Source organism: Humulus lupulus, chromosome 2, assembly GCF_963169125.1.
Source record: "Humulus lupulus chromosome 2, drHumLupu1.1, whole genome shotgun sequence".
Lineage (NCBI taxonomy): Eukaryota > Viridiplantae > Streptophyta > Magnoliopsida > Rosales > Cannabaceae > Humulus > Humulus lupulus.
In genome coordinates, this window is record NC_084794.1 from 11,177,231 (window position 1) to 11,196,777 (window position 19,547).

Below are 19,547 nucleotides of genomic sequence, written 5' to 3' on the forward strand. Positions count from 1 at the left end.
CCTTTTGTATTTTCGGCTCATAAACACTTTTTAGCGTGATTTTTTTTATGACCGTGTTTATTGTAGTTTTTTAGGGCTTCCTGCAAATTTTCAGAAAATTCTGAATAATTTACAGTGCCGAAAATTAGGTTCAAACAAATTGTTACACCCATAACTAATTTTTTTTTATGCTTGTGGAAAAAAACATGTTTGAACATAATTTTTCAGCAGTATAAATTATTCAAAATTTCTTAAAAATCATAAAAAAAAAAAAAAATTACAACAAAAACTATCCACGAACCAATAAACACAAAAAAAAAAAAAAAAAAAAAAAAAAGCATTGGGGCATATGGGCCATAGAATTGTCTATTATTTATTTCTCTATTTTTTTTCTTTTCAATCAAGAGGACTAAACTTTTTTTTAAACGCGTGTCAGACTTTGTATTATATTCTCATAAATAGTAACACTTTAGTTTCTCTACAAAACTGGATTTAGATTTTAAAATAAGAATCGGTCAACTGTTAAATTTGTAACTTAAGGACTGCTCAGTATGAAAACAAAGCATTAAGTCAATTCCAAGGGCTTTGACCCCCCTAACACATGTTTTAGAATTGTCATATATCTACATACAACCAGTAAACATAAAGATTGATTTAAAAGTTCAACTTCTTCTACCTTACACTTAGTGTCATTTATTTAAATTTCTCAATTGTTTTAATCTAACCATATTGAATTTTAAAGTACGTATAAGGCTTCAGAAAATTCTCGGAAGTGCCATACAGTGTGATCATAGAAACTGGTTCAGCTGGTTCTTGAGATGCCTTTAAGTTCTAACAAAATATGTTTATTTAGGGAAAACAATAGTTTGACCTATATATTTTTATCAAATACGCGATTCACTATGTATTTTCTTAAATAACAATTTAAATTTTATATTTTTACAAAATAGATCAAAGTATTATCTTATACCTAATTTTACTAAAAAAAAATTCAAATATAATATTTTATTATCAGTTTCTCGACTACTTTCTTTACTTTTCTGAACTCATCGCACCACTAACGATCCGATAATTGATCTTATAATTAAAAATATTTTGACCAAAATCGGGTCTAAGGTACCAATTTTATCAATTTTGTAAAACATAGAGTTCAAATTATCATTTAACAAAACACAAAAGTCGATAACACATTCGGTAAAAACCTTTTTTAGTAATAATAAAAAAAAAGTTGTCGTTTTCTTTCTACATGAAGTAAATATTTCTTTGAACGAGTCATTGTTATTTATTTATTTATTTAAGTTGTTTTGAAGCTAGCTAGAAAGCTATCCATAGCTTTATTTTTCTTCTTTTGATAAAATATATATATATATATATTTATATATATATATATAGCTAGCTACCTGGTCTTCCTTTTGCTCTTTATCATCATATATAGCGAAGAAAAATATCTTTATCATTTCATAATTAATAACCATTGCCAAAGTTTTAGGTGATTGAAAGAATGAAGTGGTATAGTACTAGTACTAGACCTAGTATTAAGTACATATATATATATATATAGCATACCTTTTGTGACTTTTGCTGGTTTTTGACTCATAAACAGTTTTCGGTGCGAGTTTTTTTTATGACTGTGTTTATTGTAGCTATTTAGAGCATCCTGTAAATTTTCAGGAAATTCCGAATAATTTACAATGTTGAAAACTAGGTTCAAACAGACTGTTTTCCACGCGTATAAAAAAAATTAATCACGCGTGCAACAACCTGTTTGAATTTAGTTTTCGGCATTGTAAATTATTCGGAATTTCCTGAAAATTTACAGGATGCTCTAAATAGCTACAATAAACACAGTCATAAAAAAAACTCGCGTCAAAAACTGTTTATGAGCCAAAAAACAGTAAAAGTCACAAAAAATATGCACCGGAGCATACCTTCATACCTTTTTAGGTATGCACCATAACAATACCCTATATATATATATATATATATATATATAGTTTCATGTTATAACATAAAAGTAGTATTATTATTAGTGTGATTATGATCGAAGTTAGTTCACGTGGCAAATTTGTGTAAATCTTGTATTGAAATTGTGGGTTGGGATTGGGAACTATAACTAACATTTTTCTTGTGGCAGCGGCAGCCATGTCAATTTGTTGGTATTGAAAAGAGAAACTATTCGTTGTCACTCATCCACCAACATTGAATAGTCTTGTTTTTAGGTGCTTTCAAAGCTTAATAATAATGTAAGGTGTGAGATGAGTCTCTTTGGGTTTGGAACACACCTAGGATTTTCCCCAGATAGAGCTAAGAAAAAAAATAAAACTTATGCCATAAGTAACTGTAATTTTATTTATAATTAGTATAGTTTTAATCAACATATAGAATACCAAGTAGCCTAATCACTGCAAATAATAAGAAATTTCATTTATAATTTGTGTAATGGGTATCAATCTAGTTTCTTTTAATACCAGTATGACTCTCGATTTTAAATAATTACAAATAAATCGGTAAAAATGTAGTACTTATAGCTCGAATTTAAACAATTACAAACCAAAAAATGATTTGGGTAGGAAGAGAATGAAAAAATGAGAAAAGAAGTATCAAAATTGTTGGACTAAGACCAATTTATAAAATAAAAGGTTGTATTTATAATTATTAGAGATCTAGAGTCAAATTAACATTAAAGGAAAAAATAAAAAACCTAAAATTGTATATATGGATAAGCAGTGGTACTAATTAAATTTCATGATATTTATTAGGGCTTGACGGCAGTGTTGAATAAAAATGGGTTTTGGTTTGGGTCCAGAAGTGAAATGGGTTGGAGTGGGATTAATGTTCATTCAAATCAAAGATTTGACCTCTGGTCAAGGCTGTGTGATGATGATCATTCTATCCTCACGTGGTCAAATTCAAATTTTCAAATATATTTTTCTATGGTCGAAAAATGTAAACTTTTTTTTCTTCTTTCCCTAAATTCTTGTCTCATTTTTCTTCTTTTCCTCAAAATATATTTCACAAAAATATTTAATATATTGTTGTCACACTTACTTTCGTAGAATTTATGAAATGCATGAGATTCTTCATTTTCTTTTTTCTTTTCTTTTTTTATTTCACAAGAAGAAGCTTTAAACTTCAAGATTTTTTTAAAAAAGAAATATCTACTAATAAATAAACAACAAAGAAAACTTTCAAATGACAGCAGAAATACAACTGTTGGTACTCCACCGACATTGAATTCACAGTGGCCATAAAACAATTAGTTATATTTTCTAAATATTCTAAAATGTATGATATAGAAAATAGTTTGGTAGAAACTTGTATATTTAAAAAATTAGTCATTATATATAAGAATTATATATATAGGTAACCATTTGCTATTCTTTCACAGTTAACAAACTATTAGTGTCTAATACGACAATTAATTGAAACTATTAATAATTTTGACTATTTCGATAACTATTTAGAACCATTAGTTATAATTACTGATTTGATAACCATAAATTGGTGAAAATAACATTTTTTTTTAAGTGAGTTTGCACTCTGGTATACTTTTGATAATTTTTTACAAAATGACATCTGTCTAAAATTCGACAAGTTGTCTAAATTTTTCGACCAGTTCTCTAATATTTTTGACTGGTTGTTTGAATATTTCGACTACCTGTCTAAATTTTCGACCAAATGTCTAAATTATGAGAGGTCATTTTGCAAATAACTATTAAAACTATGCTAAAGTGCAAAATAACTTTAAAATATATGTCATTTTGCCAAGGGACCCTTATTTATTATGATAACTTGTTGGAAATATTGGTAACTTATAGTAACCAATTGGTTAGTCACAATCTAGTACCTATTGAGAACCTTTGGAAACTTATAATAACTTAACTGGTAATCATTAGTGAATTTGTGAATAACTCTTGAAATTATTGTTAACTCAACCAGATTATTAATTATCGAAAATTACTAAGATGAGTTCTTAGTTTTAAAAATTAAAAGTAGATTTTGCACTCTATATCTCAACTGTTATAACAATTTGTAATGATTAATGAGTAAATTATTATAGTCACGTTGGTTTTAGCTAAATGCAATTTTTATCCCCTATTTATGAGAAATTTTAAAATCCCCTTTTGTTTACAAAAGCTACAAAAATAAATCGTATGCTTGTTTTTTTGTCAAATATTTTTTTTCAAAAAAATATGACTACGTTGTTCTTTTTTTACTATCCCTAATATAGTTCAATTTGTACTAATATGGGAACTTGTTGAAACCCTTAGTAATAATAACTTATGATAATGGTTTGTAACTCATAATAACCAAATTGATAATCATTGAGAACTATTTTAATTGCTTGTTAGAAACATAGCTAATTGACTAATGTGGTAACTCGTCAAAATCATTGGTGACTAATATATAAGTTCCTCACCTTATGGTGAAATCGGTGACGGAGCTAAAAATTTTACTTTGTATGGGCTAGAGGTAAAGTTGGTAATAAATTTTTGGGATGAAACTTGATCAATTTTAGGTCATTATTTTTTGTTTTTCATTTTTAATAAATAAATATTTTCACTAATAACATAAGAGTGCTAACTAGATGGTAAGTTAGTTTTATCTTAATTATCATAAATAGATATTTTCAAAAATCATCATAGTGAAATAAAGAAAAATTAATAGATTAGACCATTTAAATTCGAGCTTATTAGTTATTACTATTAGAGTTTATACATTTTTAGACTATGTGTTTTGTCTTATTTTCTGTTTGGATTCTGTGTTTTGAAAAATTATTTTTTGGATCATGTGATTTATAAAATAGTTCAAATAGACTCATAAACACGATTTTGATCAAAGTTTTTTAAACTAAAATCACATGTAATTCATCAAACTAACAACCCAGAACAAAAATATAGTCATTCTGCCTAAGAACTATGTTGTTATATTCAATTTTATGTACATCAAAATTAAGTTTAGGAGTCTATTTGAACTATTTTACAAAAGACAGAGTCCAAAAAATAATTTTTTAAAATACAAGGTCCAAACAGGAAATGAGACAAAACCCAGAATCTAAAAAAGTATAAACCCTTACTATTATATCTGCACAATGTACAACACTCATAACTCTAAATTATTTTATATTATAATAATATAAGTTTCTCGTCGTTCTAAATATCCATGTCTGAAAATCATATATTGAAATTAAAGAAGCCTTCAAAATACAACTACGCAAGAGAATGAATAAAGAAACCCATGAAGATAATCATGGTGATTTTTTTTTTTTTTAAAAAGTATAGACTTAAGCCTACCTCAGCTAAGAGTAGCTCCCTCACTGTGAAATGTAAGTCATAATAACTAAATTAGTACATGACTTATCTGGTCATTGTAACCATTAAAAACTGATAAAGTCTTCAAAATCATCAGTAAATAATTCCATAACTTTTCAAACCATTGGAAGCTTGTAGTAACTATTGGTAATCATAGATAAAATTATAAAAGCTAGACAAAAGAATCAAGTTGATGATTGATAGTAACTAATTGTGTTACTATTGGTATCAAATGAGTCATCGGTAGTAACATTTATAAGAAAATAAAATAATTATGTGTATAAATTAAACATTTATTTTTATTATTGATGTCAAGGGACTTTACAAATTCTCACGATTAAGAGAGAGACATTTATGAGGTTTTCTAAGAACTAAAATTAAATTAAGAGTGTTGCTATTCGACATCTTAAGGTATCCAACACCACATGAAATAGCACCCTATAATTGGTTAGCGATATTTCATAATATTTATTAAATTTAAATATGTGAGACTCGATATTAAATTGCACTCATAACAGTACGTCACCTCTTTGTAGTGTTGGACACCAATAATGCTCCTTAGCAATTCTCTTAAAAGAAAGACGTGTATGATATTTTTAGTTTATATTCGTCACACACTTCAACTCTAGGGACAAGTAACATGTGGTTAATGAAAGTCTTGATAATGAAAAAACATAGCTCAGAGCTCTTTTTCAGCAATATTGAAGGAGACTCTCCTTAGATTTGAAGAGATTTTCTTTTTCTTATTTGAAATCTTATCAAATGTTCATTATTTCACACTTAAGTGCAATTTAATGTCTTAAAAAATAATGGCATTTTGCTTTATTATACATTGTGGTGGATTTATTGTAAAAAGATTTTAGAAATCAAAGTGTGGTGGTCTTAAACCACCATTTGCTTAGCTTAGTGGTGAAATTAAAGGGCATGGGTTCAAACCGAATCTAAACTAAAAATTGTACATACTTATATATACATACAAATATATAGTCTTGTATCTTAAATAGTGTGTTGTTGGTCCCTCCTGTGGTGATAGTTATGGTGTTGTTGTCTCTTTTTTCATAGTGAGATTCGACATTCTTTCTCTCTAAATAAATTTAGGGAATCATTTAATGTTCCGATTTGTAATGATATACACAATACTATATCATGTAATGATTAATAAAAGTTCGTTGTTCTTAAATATCCAAATTGTATTTTGAGAAAACTCATTACGTAATGAAAATTTTATATTGGAAAGTTTGAGAAACTTCGTTGAAATAAACTAGAAGATAAAAGTGGTAAAACAAATATGATGAAAAATGTCCCTTCTTTAGGACATAGGCCCAAAACCATGTTATAATATTACTTCATAATCATAACCAAAAATAAGTATGGATAACTCTACTCGAAACATTGTTAGTATAGTGTTTTTTCTTTTGAAAAATGATAAATTCTACCATACAATGTTTCTTTTGAATAGGACCCATTATCTAAGTGCCTTAGGCGGTTTCAAGGCCGACCCTAAAGCAGGTTCTATACAAATTTTGATATTTTTATAATAACTACATATAAAATGGTATTTTTCTAAATTTTAAAGTATTTTGTATTAAAAATTGCAGTTTCCTAAAATTTGAGAACTTAGATATAAGCTTAGTCATAGTCCATCATATGGTCATTGTATTGGGCATAATGCAAGTCATTTGTCCCCCACAATAGTTAGGGAAATCACTGCATTCCATGTGTTCTTTTTCTAAACTCAAAATTAAGACTTGTATTTGGAAATGTAATGTTAATTCATTTTCTTTGAGGCAAATACTAATTAGAACTCGTTTTTTTAAAAATATATTTTTTCTAATTAAAAAAATGTTACATCTAAAATTAACAAAAATACCAGTTTTTTATAAAGATGCAGTTGTTAGTATGTAAGTTCCTAATGATGATAAAAATAAGGGTAGTTAACCATTTAGTACTCTGTGTTTTTGCAAAGTATCATCTTGGTATCCTATGTTTACAAATAATGCTCATTTAGTACACTGCATTTTGAAATTGTACATATTTGGTACCCTGTATTTTAAAACTGTACATATTTGGTACCTTAAACTCAAATTTAATTAATAAAATTTTACCATTTTAATTAAATTACTCTCAATCATACGAGATACAAATTATATATAACTGCTGACAGTTTAGTCATATTGACAAAATTTTATCAATTAGGATACCAAATATCTATGTTTTCAAAATACATGGTACCATATGAGTATTATTGAAAACAAAGGATACCAGAATGATACTTTGCAAAAACAAAATGTACCAAATGAGTAAATTCCCAAAATATACTGATTGAAGGTAACCAAGTTGTTTTTTTTAGGTCACCATTATGACTAGTTTTAAATTATCATTCTAGATTTTAATATTAGAAGATTGGGGGTTTTCTGTAAAAGTGTACGGATTCTCGGAATAGGGAGTTCAGTGCCGGGCTGATGTTGGCCCAGATAGTAAAGAAACCGTGGGCCTTTGGGCCGCAACCGAGCCCAGGTGAAGTGATATTGACCTAGAATATGAGAGTAGTAGGGTTTTAACCTTCGATACTCGTCGTTTACAGATCTTCTCTCCCAAACCAGAACCAGAGGACTGCAGCTGCCTCTTCTTCTCTAATTTCTCCAAAAATGGTTACTTTCAGGGTGAGAGAGACTCTCTTATTTCTTCTCTTTCTTTTTTTATTTGATTTGATTTGATTTTTTTTATATTGTTCTTTTTAGTATATGCTGTTCTTTCTTACCTTTGCATTATTATTATTATTATTATTATTATTATTTTTGCCGAAGTTTTGTTTAGCGAATTTTTTTATTGCGTAAATTGATTTCGGAGAAGCTGACAATGAAGGTTGGTTGTGTTTTCTTGGCCAGTTTCACCAATACCAGGTGGTTGGGAGAGCTCTGCCCACTGAATCGGATGAGCACCCCAAGATCTATAGAATGAAGCTTTGGGCCACCAATGAGGTCCGTGCCAAGTCCAAGTTCTGGTATTTACTCAACTCTTTCTGATTTTGATTTTTCCTCAGTATACAATTATGGTTGTTTGAGTAGGAAGTGATGTTTATATGTTTATATATATATATATATATATATTCAAGTTTTATCTGTTACCAAGAATTTAGCTAATCAACCAGCTCAAGTAATTATTTTTTGATAGTTTTTGGATTCTGAGATGTTGTTTGTTTGAGACGTTTTGTTTTCATAAGGTGAAGTTTTATTTATCAACTTTGTTGTTTTTTAGGTACTTTTTGAGGAAGCTGAAGAAGGTCAAGAAAAGTAATGGGCAAATTTTGGCCATTAATGAGGTATCTATCTAATTCATCTGAACATTACTTATGTTACCCTAGTAAAGATGATGTATTGAGATGTTCATTAGCTTTGAGTTAGGCATGCTCATCGATTAAACTTTGTTTACTAAGAGACAGCATTGAGAGTTCACTCTTTAAGTTAAGTTAGAATTATTGACCCGTGTGAGTTTGCTTTCTGGCTTAGTTTGATATCTAACACTGTTGAAAGATATGAATGCTCTCCCTGAAATTGATGTTTCTTCTCACTACCGAGTTTACCCTATGTGACAACAATACTAATACATACATGTTACTGCAAGATATTTGTGATATTTTTTTCATTTCAGTTGATTTGCTTTGGATCAAAGTGTATTGTCACTGTTTAGGCTCGCATTGATTCATGTTACTGGAATGTAATTGTAATGCCGACCCGAATCAGCATATTTTTCTGATGATGTTTGTAAATTTGTCTTGAGGTTGTGTATATGGCAATGATATGGAATTTTAGGTTAAATAGGCTAAGAAGTGCTCGACTAAGTAATTGTTGGAAAGCAAATGATTGCTTGGTATATACGTGGAGAGTAACTGTATGTAGTCTGTAGACTCTGTGCTCGAATAATTACTGTATCTTGATATTCATCCTGTTTTGAATGAAGATTTTTCAAGTTGCCTCCAGTGTAGACAATAGGAAGTAAAGACGTTGAATTATAAGTGGGCATATGTAATGGAATGTAATAGTGATTGGATGATGGTTTTGCTTTTGTAGTTTCACCGTTGATAGAATGATATTTGGTTTACATTTTATTATGAACACAATTTACCTGGAAATAAGTTTTAATGTCCAGTATTTGAGTGCAGATCTATGAGAAGAACCCAACCACCATCAAGAACTTTGGAATTTGGCTGCGTTATCAGAGTCGTACTGGATACCACAACATGTACAAGGAGTACAGAGACACAACTCTCAACGGTGCAGTAGAACAAATGTACACTGAGATGGCATCCCGTCACCGTGTCAGATTCCCATGCATCCAGATCATCAAGACTGCAACCATCCCCGCAAAGCTTTGCAAGAGGGAAATCACCAAGCAGTTCCACAACTCCAAAATCAAGTTCCCATTGGTGTTTAAGAAGGTCAGGCCCCCAACCAGGAAGCTGAAGACAACATACAAGGCTTCAAGACCCAACCTGTTTATGTAATTCTGTTGTCTGCATTTTGTTCCATCATCTTAGAAGCTGTTCAATTCTACCCAGTAAAACTAGATGAAGTTAGACATGGTGAATAGGTGGTGATTCACATCTTTAGAGATTTTTCTTCTTGGGTGCTTGCACTTTATTATGTGTCCTAGTTATATTTGTATTTGAGTTTTGGAGATTGTGCTTTCTCGAGGTACTATGATTTTGACGAGTTTTGGTAATACTAGTTTTAAAGTTATGATAAGAAAACTTTGGAGCAATGATAATCTTTACCTTGCTGCATGTGCATTCTTGGTAAGGTTGGTTATACCTTACATGGTTTAATATTGTTTTATTTGTGTTAAGTTGATGCAAGGGATGCAGATTGAGCGGGGCTTTCTTCTTTTGCTTAAAACACCCATTGATGAACAGTAATTGATTCAAACACAGATGATTTGTGAAAGAAATATTTAAAGTTGTTATTTACATGTACATGTTATATAACATAGTAGGGCCTGTCCGATCACATTCCAGGCTCTCAAAAACTACATTGGTCGTCAGGATAATATTGCCATAACACTTGCCATGATGGAATTTCTAATAGAAAATTGCTAAGGACATTACTCGTGTCTAATATTACAAGGAAGTGATATATTGTTGATACAATTTAATATTAGGTTTCACATATTAGAATTTAATAAGTATTATGAAGTATCGCTAACCAATCATATAAAATGTTACATCATATGTGTTAGACACCTTAAGGTGCTAAATATCAACAATTTATCTTATAATAGATGTATTGTATATTCTTATGAATAATGATAGGTGCACTAAAATTATGCACAAAAATATTACACCAGTTGACGTGACCACTATTTTTTGAAATAGTTGGTGCTGCCTAAAATAAATTTAATTTGTTAAATAAAATTATTATGTCAGTTGGTGCATAATTTTAGTGCACATATCATTACTCTAATCTTATTGACTTATGTTTTGTGGAATCTCAGCTTCCTCCTCATACATTTGACTAATTTTCAATTTATCTAGGGTCTTCGATACATCAATTTTGAGAGCTAGTAAGCTAAGTTTACTTTTTTTATTTTACAATGTCATTTGATGGCATTTACGCAATCAAACTCCATCACAGCATTGTCTATAATAAAGCACCTTGAAAGGAAGACATTTTGCTCTTAGGAAACATGTGATTAGTTTACTCTTTAGCGATGATTTTGTATTGTACATTACACAAGTGAATTGGTTGAAGCCAATTGTCTTTGTCAGATTAGGGGTCTTAGGAATCAAAGTTATTAAAACATTTCATTGAGTATAGCCAGGTCATTTGAAGGAAGCCAAAGCAAACTTTACAACCATTCGATCCAACATCTCAAAACTTTTGACATACCAATAATGGCCTGAAGTAATTGATAAAAATATTTGACATATCAATAGGTTTAGGTTCTCCGATCCGATCCAATCCAACCCAATCTAAGTACCATTCTCATTTGAATACTTTTGCATATACGGTACATGGCACATTTACATTTACGAAGAAAGCTATATTTTTTTTTGTTTATCTCCAAGACTTCACCATGAATTCTTCGATCTAACAGACTTATATTTCTTGTCTTTGTGGTATCAAATATTTTTATATTGATTTGTCAAATATATGATAATATTTTTGTATTTATTGAAGAAGAGAAGTATAAGACGAAATAAATAAGAGTATAGTAAATGATTCATATTTTATTATATTAAGATGCAAAATTTTTATTATTCAAAATAATTTTTCTTAAAAAATAAATAAATAATAAAACAAAAAACTCTCACAAACTAAATTTATATAATAAATTATAAGTTAATATGCATTTATATCAACTTAAGGAGGTTATATATTTTCCAAACTATTTTTAATATTATTAATTTTTAGTCATCTAACTCCATAACATAATAATAAAAGTCAATAGTCAATAAAGAGCGTAGAAGATAGAATGAAGATTATTTACCAACAACTCCTAATAACCTATCAACTTATAACATTTTAAATGTACAGATAAGGTACATTGACTAGGAAATAGTATCTAAACAAATATTTATTTATAATTGTAATATTTTAGGGTAATCCCTTTGGACTAGTAGATCACTCCCTTTGTGTATCTAGCACCTAGATAGTTATAATTTAAAAAAAAGATGACAGTATACATTATAGTTATAGTAAATATCTCACAAATTTTTTTAAAAATTCAAATAATTTACGTTACAAAAATTAGGATTTAAGTATTTTGTTGCACACACATATAAAAAATTAGGCACTCGTGCAACATAATTGTTTGGTGGGATGACTGTTATAACTACAATATACATTGTCATATAAAAAAAACTAAAATTCTAACTACCCATGTATCGCAAAAATAAAGGACAAAATGCTTTTTCCCCTTGAACTATAACACTCATAGACTTTCGCTCCTCGATTTTTTTTGCTTGTAAAAAATACCCTGAACTATACCATTTGTGGACTATTGCCCATTCTGTCCAAAATAGTAACGGTTGTTGACGTGCAGTTAAAATAATATTTAAAAATAATTTTTTATTAATTAATTGATTTTAAATTAGAAAAATTAAATAAAAATAATTTTAAAAATAAAAAATTAATAAACTGATTTTTAAATTTATTAAATTATATAAAATCCAATAAATCAAAAATCAATAAACATAAATAAGTTTTAATCCAAATATAATTTTAAAAAACTAAAATCAATTCTAAAGTAAATTTTACTTTGAACTAAACTAAATTAAAATCTTTAATTTTTTGCTTGAATGTTTTCTAAATGTCTTTGATTATCTACGTTTGAAATATAGATTTCGTTGAGTTTTTAATTTAATTTAGTTTAAATATTTTAATCTAGTTTAGAAATATTGATTTTAGTTTTTTCAAAAATTATATTTAGATTAAAAAAAATTATGTTTATTAATTTTTTATAGGATTTTATATAATTTCATAAATTTAAAAATAAGTGTCTATTAATTTTTTATTTAAAAAAATGATTTTTATTTATTTTTTCTAATTTAAATTCAATTAATTAATAAAGAATTATTTTTATTAATTTTTTTAACTGTCACGTTAGCAAATTGTTATCGTAAGAGGAAAAAGTTTACAAGTGCTATAGTTCGGGGGTATTTTAGTCAAGCAAAAAAATTCGGGAGGCAAAAATCTATTAGTGCTAGTTTGGGAAAAAAATAACATCTTGTTCAAATATAAAAGGTACATTAGAGGGGACTACTAGAGAATTTCTCTATATTTTATATGTTAAGTCTTGAATTGTACATACTTAAAAAAATGTGCATCTTATTTATTAAAAATTGATAATATTTTATGAATAACCAATTTGAAAAATAAAATAAATAAATAATTAAATTAAAAAAAATCTCAAATATAAATTGATGAAAAATAACTTAATAAATAGAATAAATTTGCATTTCGTATTTATATAAAATACTTAATTTCCTTAAAAAATTATATTTTTACGATTAATTTTTTTTCTTTCAATTTTACGGTTTTAAGGAAATTTTTATATTTTTACGGCTTTGTATATTTTTTTGTGTTGTTTTCAAGTTATTTTATATTTTTTTGGTTAATGTTTAATTATTCTGATATATATATACATATATATATTATTATTTTTGTATTTTTTTAAGTTTATTTCAAATTAATTCAGTGAGTTGTTTTCAAGTTATTTTTTTAGTTATTTTTCTTAAGACTGTATTTTTTAAAACTTGAGTACATATTTTTGAAGAAAAAAATTAAGAGCTATAATAAAGTAGAAAAAAAAATAAAAAATATGTATTTAAGAAAAACCCCCCTTAATTAATTTTGAATTGAAATCCAATTTGTAATAATATAATTGTAAGAAATTTTAAAAAAGATATAGGATTTGAATTCTACATTAGGGTGTAGTTACTAAACTTAAAGATTCATAAATGTAACAACCCGGTTAGATGAGGCTAAGGCAGATATGCACATGACAAGCCTCTACCAAAGTCTACAAAAAAAATTATATTCAACCAAATTAATGTGACTTTATAGACTTAGAAGAACCAAAAGTGGTGTCTTAAATAATTGTTCTTATTCCTTATTCCTTATTCAGTATTTGCCGTTTCATAAGATATAATAGAATAGAGAATTCAGGTATCACTTTAAGTCTTTTTGTTAGGCTCTATTTATTCTTGATCAGTAAACAGTATACGATTTTTTTTTTATAATCGTGTATATTGTAGTTATTTAGAGCATTTTATAAATTTTCAGAAAATTTTGAATAATTTACCGTACAAAAATTAGGTTCAAACATATTGTACTCGTGACTAATATTTTTACACGTGAAAACAAAAAAACAGTTTAAACCTAATTTTCGGTACTAACAATTTACAGATGCTCTAAACAAAAAATCTCAATCAGCAGGACAACCAAGAAGAATTGTCCCTATTCTATTATGACTATGAGTTACTGGTCGTAGCAAAATAATTCATTTTTTTGGGGTGGGGTGGGAGTGGTAGTAGGTGGGTGGAGGAAGGAAATCTCACTAGCTTTCCTAGTACCGAGCCTTTAGCCATCTTCATCCACCAACCTCACCATCTGCTCTTCTTACAAACTAACTCTCTATAAACCCACTTCATTTCCAATTCAACTATATTAAAGCTTTGAACTTTTATTAACTTTCTTTAATCCATCTGTTTCGTTTTCATTTGAATCATTTGAGTAGTAAGTGAGGTTCCTGCTTACTTAATGTTTGTTCCAGTTTCTGCTCTGTGTTTTGATTCTTTGTTAAATTACATGATAAATGATGATTTAGAATGAATAAGATGCATGACTCAAACTGCCCATAAATTATTTTTGATTATTTTATCTTGTCTGAATTTCTTAGTAGAATTATTTGTTTTGTGCACTGCTGAGAAGCCAATTAATCATATCAATGGCACAAGAAATTGGAAAGCCAATTGAAGAGGTAATACCTTAATCCTGTTGTTCTTCTACCTCTTTTCATTTATGGGTACTTTGAATTTTTGACATTTTTCAAATAATTTTAAAAATACAGAGAATGGATTTCTTAATCAGAATGTGGGTTTTGTTGGAATGGATTGTTAGGTTGTTCTTGTAGAAGAAATAGAGCATGTGAGGTTAATCACACTGAACCGACCACGCCAATTGAATGTCATTTCATCAAGAATGGTATATGCTCTCAATATTTGACCTACATTATATTTATTAAGGAAATGTGTTTTGAGCTTTGAGTTCTTGGTTATGGCTCTAAGACTTCTTTATTTTACACCATAAAAGGTTTCTCTGCTAGCAGAATACTTGGAGAAGTGGGAGAAAGATGACAATGTAGAGCTTGTTTTAATCAAGGTCAGTAGATCTTATGTGGTTCTGAATTTTCAGAATTGGTTTTGTAGGAAGAAAACAGAGTTTAAGGTGAAGATCAAACTAAACAGATATCTATTCTAAGTTTATGTTATCTTAAACTTATGTCCAAAAACAGAACAAATATTTCAAGATTTAAATGCAAAACACATGATAAACAAATAAGAGTAATAAGGAAGAAGAACACCAAAACTTTATCCTGGTTCAGCTAACAAAATAGTTAGCCTACATCCAGCTTTCCCCAAGGGTTTTATTAGTCTTTGACAGTTGTTTCACCAAGATTACAAAAGCTCCAATTTGATCAGAATACACCAATCTTTTCTGTACAAGAAAACCAGTAGATCACTAGGCTGATCTCTCTCAAAACACTCTGATTTTTCACTCAAGAATGAACCCCTCACAGTACAAAGATTTCCTCACACACTCATACAAGAATTCACTCAACTTTCCTAGGAATCCTCTGAGCCGAAACTTTCTGTACCAGTTCCCCTTGACAAATCTCTTCCACTTGAAAATCAGAGCTCTCTTCTCAGTTTTCTCTCTTTTCTCTATCTTGATTCTGAAACATGAGCCACATATATATAGGTCTTCAAGGGCTTGGACAGCTCAGCCAAGTTCTTTGACTTCAAGAAACAAACTTAACTGATGTTTAACTGAAATATAACAAATAAATAGTTATATCATGATTACAATATTTACCACAGGTTTTGCTTAGTTATAGGGTAATGGTATTGAATAAGAACGTGTGTTTATAAGTTTGTATTAGACTACTTTGGTTAAGTTCTTAAGTTGTTTATTATTTATCTTCTGTAGGGGGCAGGCCGAGCTTTTTCAGCTGGTGGAGATCTGAAAATGTTTTATGATGGCAAGACAGAAAGTAAATTTTCAACCCTGAACATTCTTATATAAGATACTATTTGTTTTTTCCAATATGCAAATGCAAAAGAGTTTGCTTTTATGGCTACTTGTCTTAAGAGAGAAAATTAGAAAGATGGCGAGAGAGAAAAGAAAAATAGAAATTATTACTTGTTTTTAATGTATATATAGCAAGCAAAGTTACCTTTGAACTTTTTGGTGGCAGAGGACTCCTGTCTGGAAGTGGTTTATAGAATGTATTGGCTTTGCAATCATATTCATACATACAAGAAAACCCAGGTAACAAATCAGCATTGATATATTTATTGAGAACTTGTGATGAAAACAATTTTTTTTTCCCAAAAATCTTCAGAAGTCTGCATTACTATGATATGGATGTAAATTTGAGATGTTGATATTGATCCACAGGTTGCTCTTGCTCATGGAATATCAATGGGTGGAGGTGCATCATTAATGGTCCCATTGAAGTTCTCAGTTGTCACAGAAAAAACTGTAGGCACTTGCTCTTGTCCATTTTTTTTTAAATATAGGCATATCTATCACTTTGTAGGTGTGATTCAAGTTCTGTGGTTCATAATAATTTTCTATAGGTCTCACATTGTGATTGCTTTTCTAAATAGGTCTTTTCCACTCCAGAAGCAAGTATCGGGTTTCATACTGATTGTGGCTTCTCCTACATACATTCTCGTCTCCCTGGAAACCTTGGTAAGCATGTTGATATAAAGTAAAGCTGGCAAATCAGGTCACGATACGATAACACGAATATAGCACGATTAATTGACACGATTAACTACAAAATTTAATAAAAGATATAAAATAAATATTTGTACAAATTTTGTTTATTCATTTTCATATAAATAAAATGACAAGCATAAACTTCACGAGCTAATTTAGCTTTTTTGTGAGAACTATTTCATAAAATTCAACCAAATTAATCATTATATCGATTAATTAATTTTTGACATACCGATCATAATGACGATTTTCATTAAATAGTTCATAAACAGATAACACGACACGAACACGGTTATAAATGGGCTGACATGATAACACGAATTGACAGCCCTAATATAAAGGGATAGAATTTTCCATTGTTTCTTTTCTACAGACAAATAACAGTGTGGTGTGCATGCAGGGGAGTATTTGGCCTTGACTGGTGCAAGGTTAAATGGTAAAGAATTGGTCGCAATTGGTCTGGCAACTCATTTTGTTCCTTCTGAGGTAAGTTAGGAAATTATTCTCTTACCACTGAACCCAATTCATCGAACCATTCCTCATGATAGTGTTCTATAGCCACCCTTACGTACTAATAATTATAAGTACAATTATCACAAGAAACCAAAACTCTTTATTCATGATCCAACACAGAAATGTGGTGGTGTTGCTTTTATTTTTATAGAAGCTAGAGCATGCTTTCACAGAATTGAATAACATCAAGGTTCTTCTTGCTTTGTTGGATTATTGTGACCATTCTTTATTAAGTGTTGTTCTATTACAGCAAAAAAATTTGATAATTTTTTCTTCTTGTACACTAGAAAATGCCTGAGCTAGAGAAGCGTTTGATAAGCTTAAATTCTGGCAAAGCCGATGCAGTCAAATCAGCAATCGAAGTATTTTCTGTGGAAGTTAAGCTTGATGATGAAAGTGTTCTAAACAAGTAAGAAATCTTAAAATGTAATTTTATTTGCAATTTTCTACAAAGATCTTTAACAGTAAAAGTTCTAAGTTCCACTTCCACACATAATTTGCTGATAATTCTGTGCGGACTTTTCAGGCAGTCTATTATTGATGAATGCTTTTCCAAGGATACTGTGGCTGAAATCATAGAATCATTTGTAAGCTTTCCCCTTCTCATGTAACAGATGTTAGGGAGTTAACAATCTTTTACTTTTGGTTAGCCACCAAGTGGTCCATGACACTGGTGCATACTTTCAGGAAGTAGAAGCTAAAAAAGAAGGAAATGGATGGATAGGTCCCATTCTAAAGGGATTAAAAAGATCGTCCCCGACTGGACTAAAAGTAACACTTAAATCGGTACGAGTTTCTTCTAGTTTAGATTCAGAAGTAATGCATACTGGTTTCATGATTCCATTGTCTCTAACTCGTTATTTCCAGATCCGTGAAGGTAGGAAGCAATCACTCTCAGAATGTTTGAAGAAGGAATTTAGACTAACAATAAACATATTACGAGCCACCATATCTAATGATGTGTATGAGGTAACTATACAGTTGTGATCATATCGATTTCTGAAAATTAATCTTGTTGCACACTCAAGTCTGGTAGAAACAATATTATTGCTCTGCTCCTGAAAACTTCTTTTTCTGTTTTGTTCAAAAGGGTATAAGGGCTCTGACCATTGACAAAGATAATTCTCCCAAGGTATTGTCCTTTCTCTTATCTTCTCTTTTCTCTCTTAGTATATCTGAACATAGAGCTGACTAAATTTGAGTAAAAAATTGGGTATGACTAAATGGTGTTCATGGACAAAATTCATCTACATTCAAGGATGATATGATTTTGCATTTCCTTTCGAGATTGGCGGATATCTAGCTACTGTTTCGTTTCATTGAAAATCAGATATGTGAAATTTGTTTGGACTTGTACAACTTGCATATGAAAATTTCTTATTTAACCTTAATTTTCACCCTTGATGATGTAGTGGTCTCCACCAACTCTGGATAAAGTAGAAGAAGGAAAATTGGACCTTATATTTCAGGAGTTCGAAGAAAAATTAGAGCTTCAGATTCCAGAAAAAGAATGCAGGTAACTGAGCCGGTTTATCTGTTACTCCAACCTCATCATTCTATATTATATCATATCACTTTGGTAAATTAATTCAACAATCTTTTTGGCCAAAAAAATAAACAGGTGGGATGAGAAATATGAGAATTCAACCTATGCTTTATCTAAGGCATCGAAATGAGCAATAAATCTCATCAACAACATGAACGTGCTCATCCAAGTTCTTGTGCTTCTTGCAGGGTTGGTTTATGTGTTTATGTGACAGTTTTTTTTACCTCTTGTAGTGTAAAAGGACTCTAATAAGTCACCAATCTTTAGCTTTGTAACATTTCAGTAAAATAAATGCTCATTTGATCACTATGTGCAGAAGCATAAAGAAGTGTGTTATATCATAAAATAATAACTTGGAATTGGAAAGAATTATGTGGCCATTTCTTGATCAGTATGATCTCCGCAAGTGTCATTGTAATCTCAGGCGTATTTTATTCAAAAATAAAAATTAGATCAACTACAACTTCATCAGCACCATCTTTTATATCCATGACATCGTTCATAAATCACCAGTCAAGAAATAACCATCTAAACAAATAAAAAATCCCAGGCCAAAGCTATTTCGAAAGTTAGTTCCCAAAATCTCACTAAGGACTACTTATTTATAAGAAATATAATTAAGCTAAGAGGAGCATCTATCGTTTCCATGACATCGTTCATACACGAGTTTGGATAATGAATATGTGTGGC

The 19,547-nt window shown here is 29.5% G+C and overlaps 2 protein-coding genes across 5 annotated transcripts; both read left to right on the forward strand.

The window, feature by feature from the left end:
- Positions 1–7,801: 7,801 nt before the first annotated feature.
- On the forward strand, positions 7,802–10,074 carry LOC133817273 (large ribosomal subunit protein eL20y). Its single transcript, XM_062249742.1, has 4 exons — positions 7,802–7,954; positions 8,180–8,295; positions 8,550–8,613; positions 9,454–10,074. The coding sequence occupies exons 1-4, from the start codon at positions 7,940–7,942 to the stop codon at positions 9,793–9,795; spliced, it is 537 nt and encodes a 178-aa protein (XP_062105726.1). The 5' UTR covers positions 7,802–7,939; the 3' UTR covers positions 9,796–10,074.
- A 4,235-nt stretch (positions 10,075–14,309) lies between these two features.
- On the forward strand, positions 14,310–19,325 carry LOC133817274 (3-hydroxyisobutyryl-CoA hydrolase-like protein 5). Of its 4 annotated transcripts, none has more exons than XM_062249743.1 (16): positions 14,310–14,531; positions 14,691–14,771; positions 14,912–14,995; positions 15,104–15,172; positions 16,001–16,064; positions 16,269–16,342; positions 16,472–16,555; positions 16,684–16,768; positions 17,199–17,284; positions 17,599–17,720; positions 17,838–17,898; positions 17,999–18,097; positions 18,179–18,280; positions 18,402–18,443; positions 18,724–18,827; positions 18,933–19,325. In XM_062249743.1, exons 2-16 carry the CDS (start codon positions 14,739–14,741, stop codon positions 18,985–18,987), a joined length of 1,164 nt encoding a protein of 387 aa, XP_062105727.1. In that variant the 5' UTR covers positions 14,310–14,531; positions 14,691–14,738; the 3' UTR covers positions 18,988–19,325. The 4 variants fall into 4 exon arrangements, with proteins under 4 accessions (XP_062105727.1, XP_062105730.1, XP_062105728.1 ...); XM_062249746.1 differs by having other exon boundaries at positions 14,694–14,771; XM_062249744.1 differs by having other exon boundaries at positions 14,310–14,527.
- Positions 19,326–19,547: the final 222 nt, after the last annotated feature.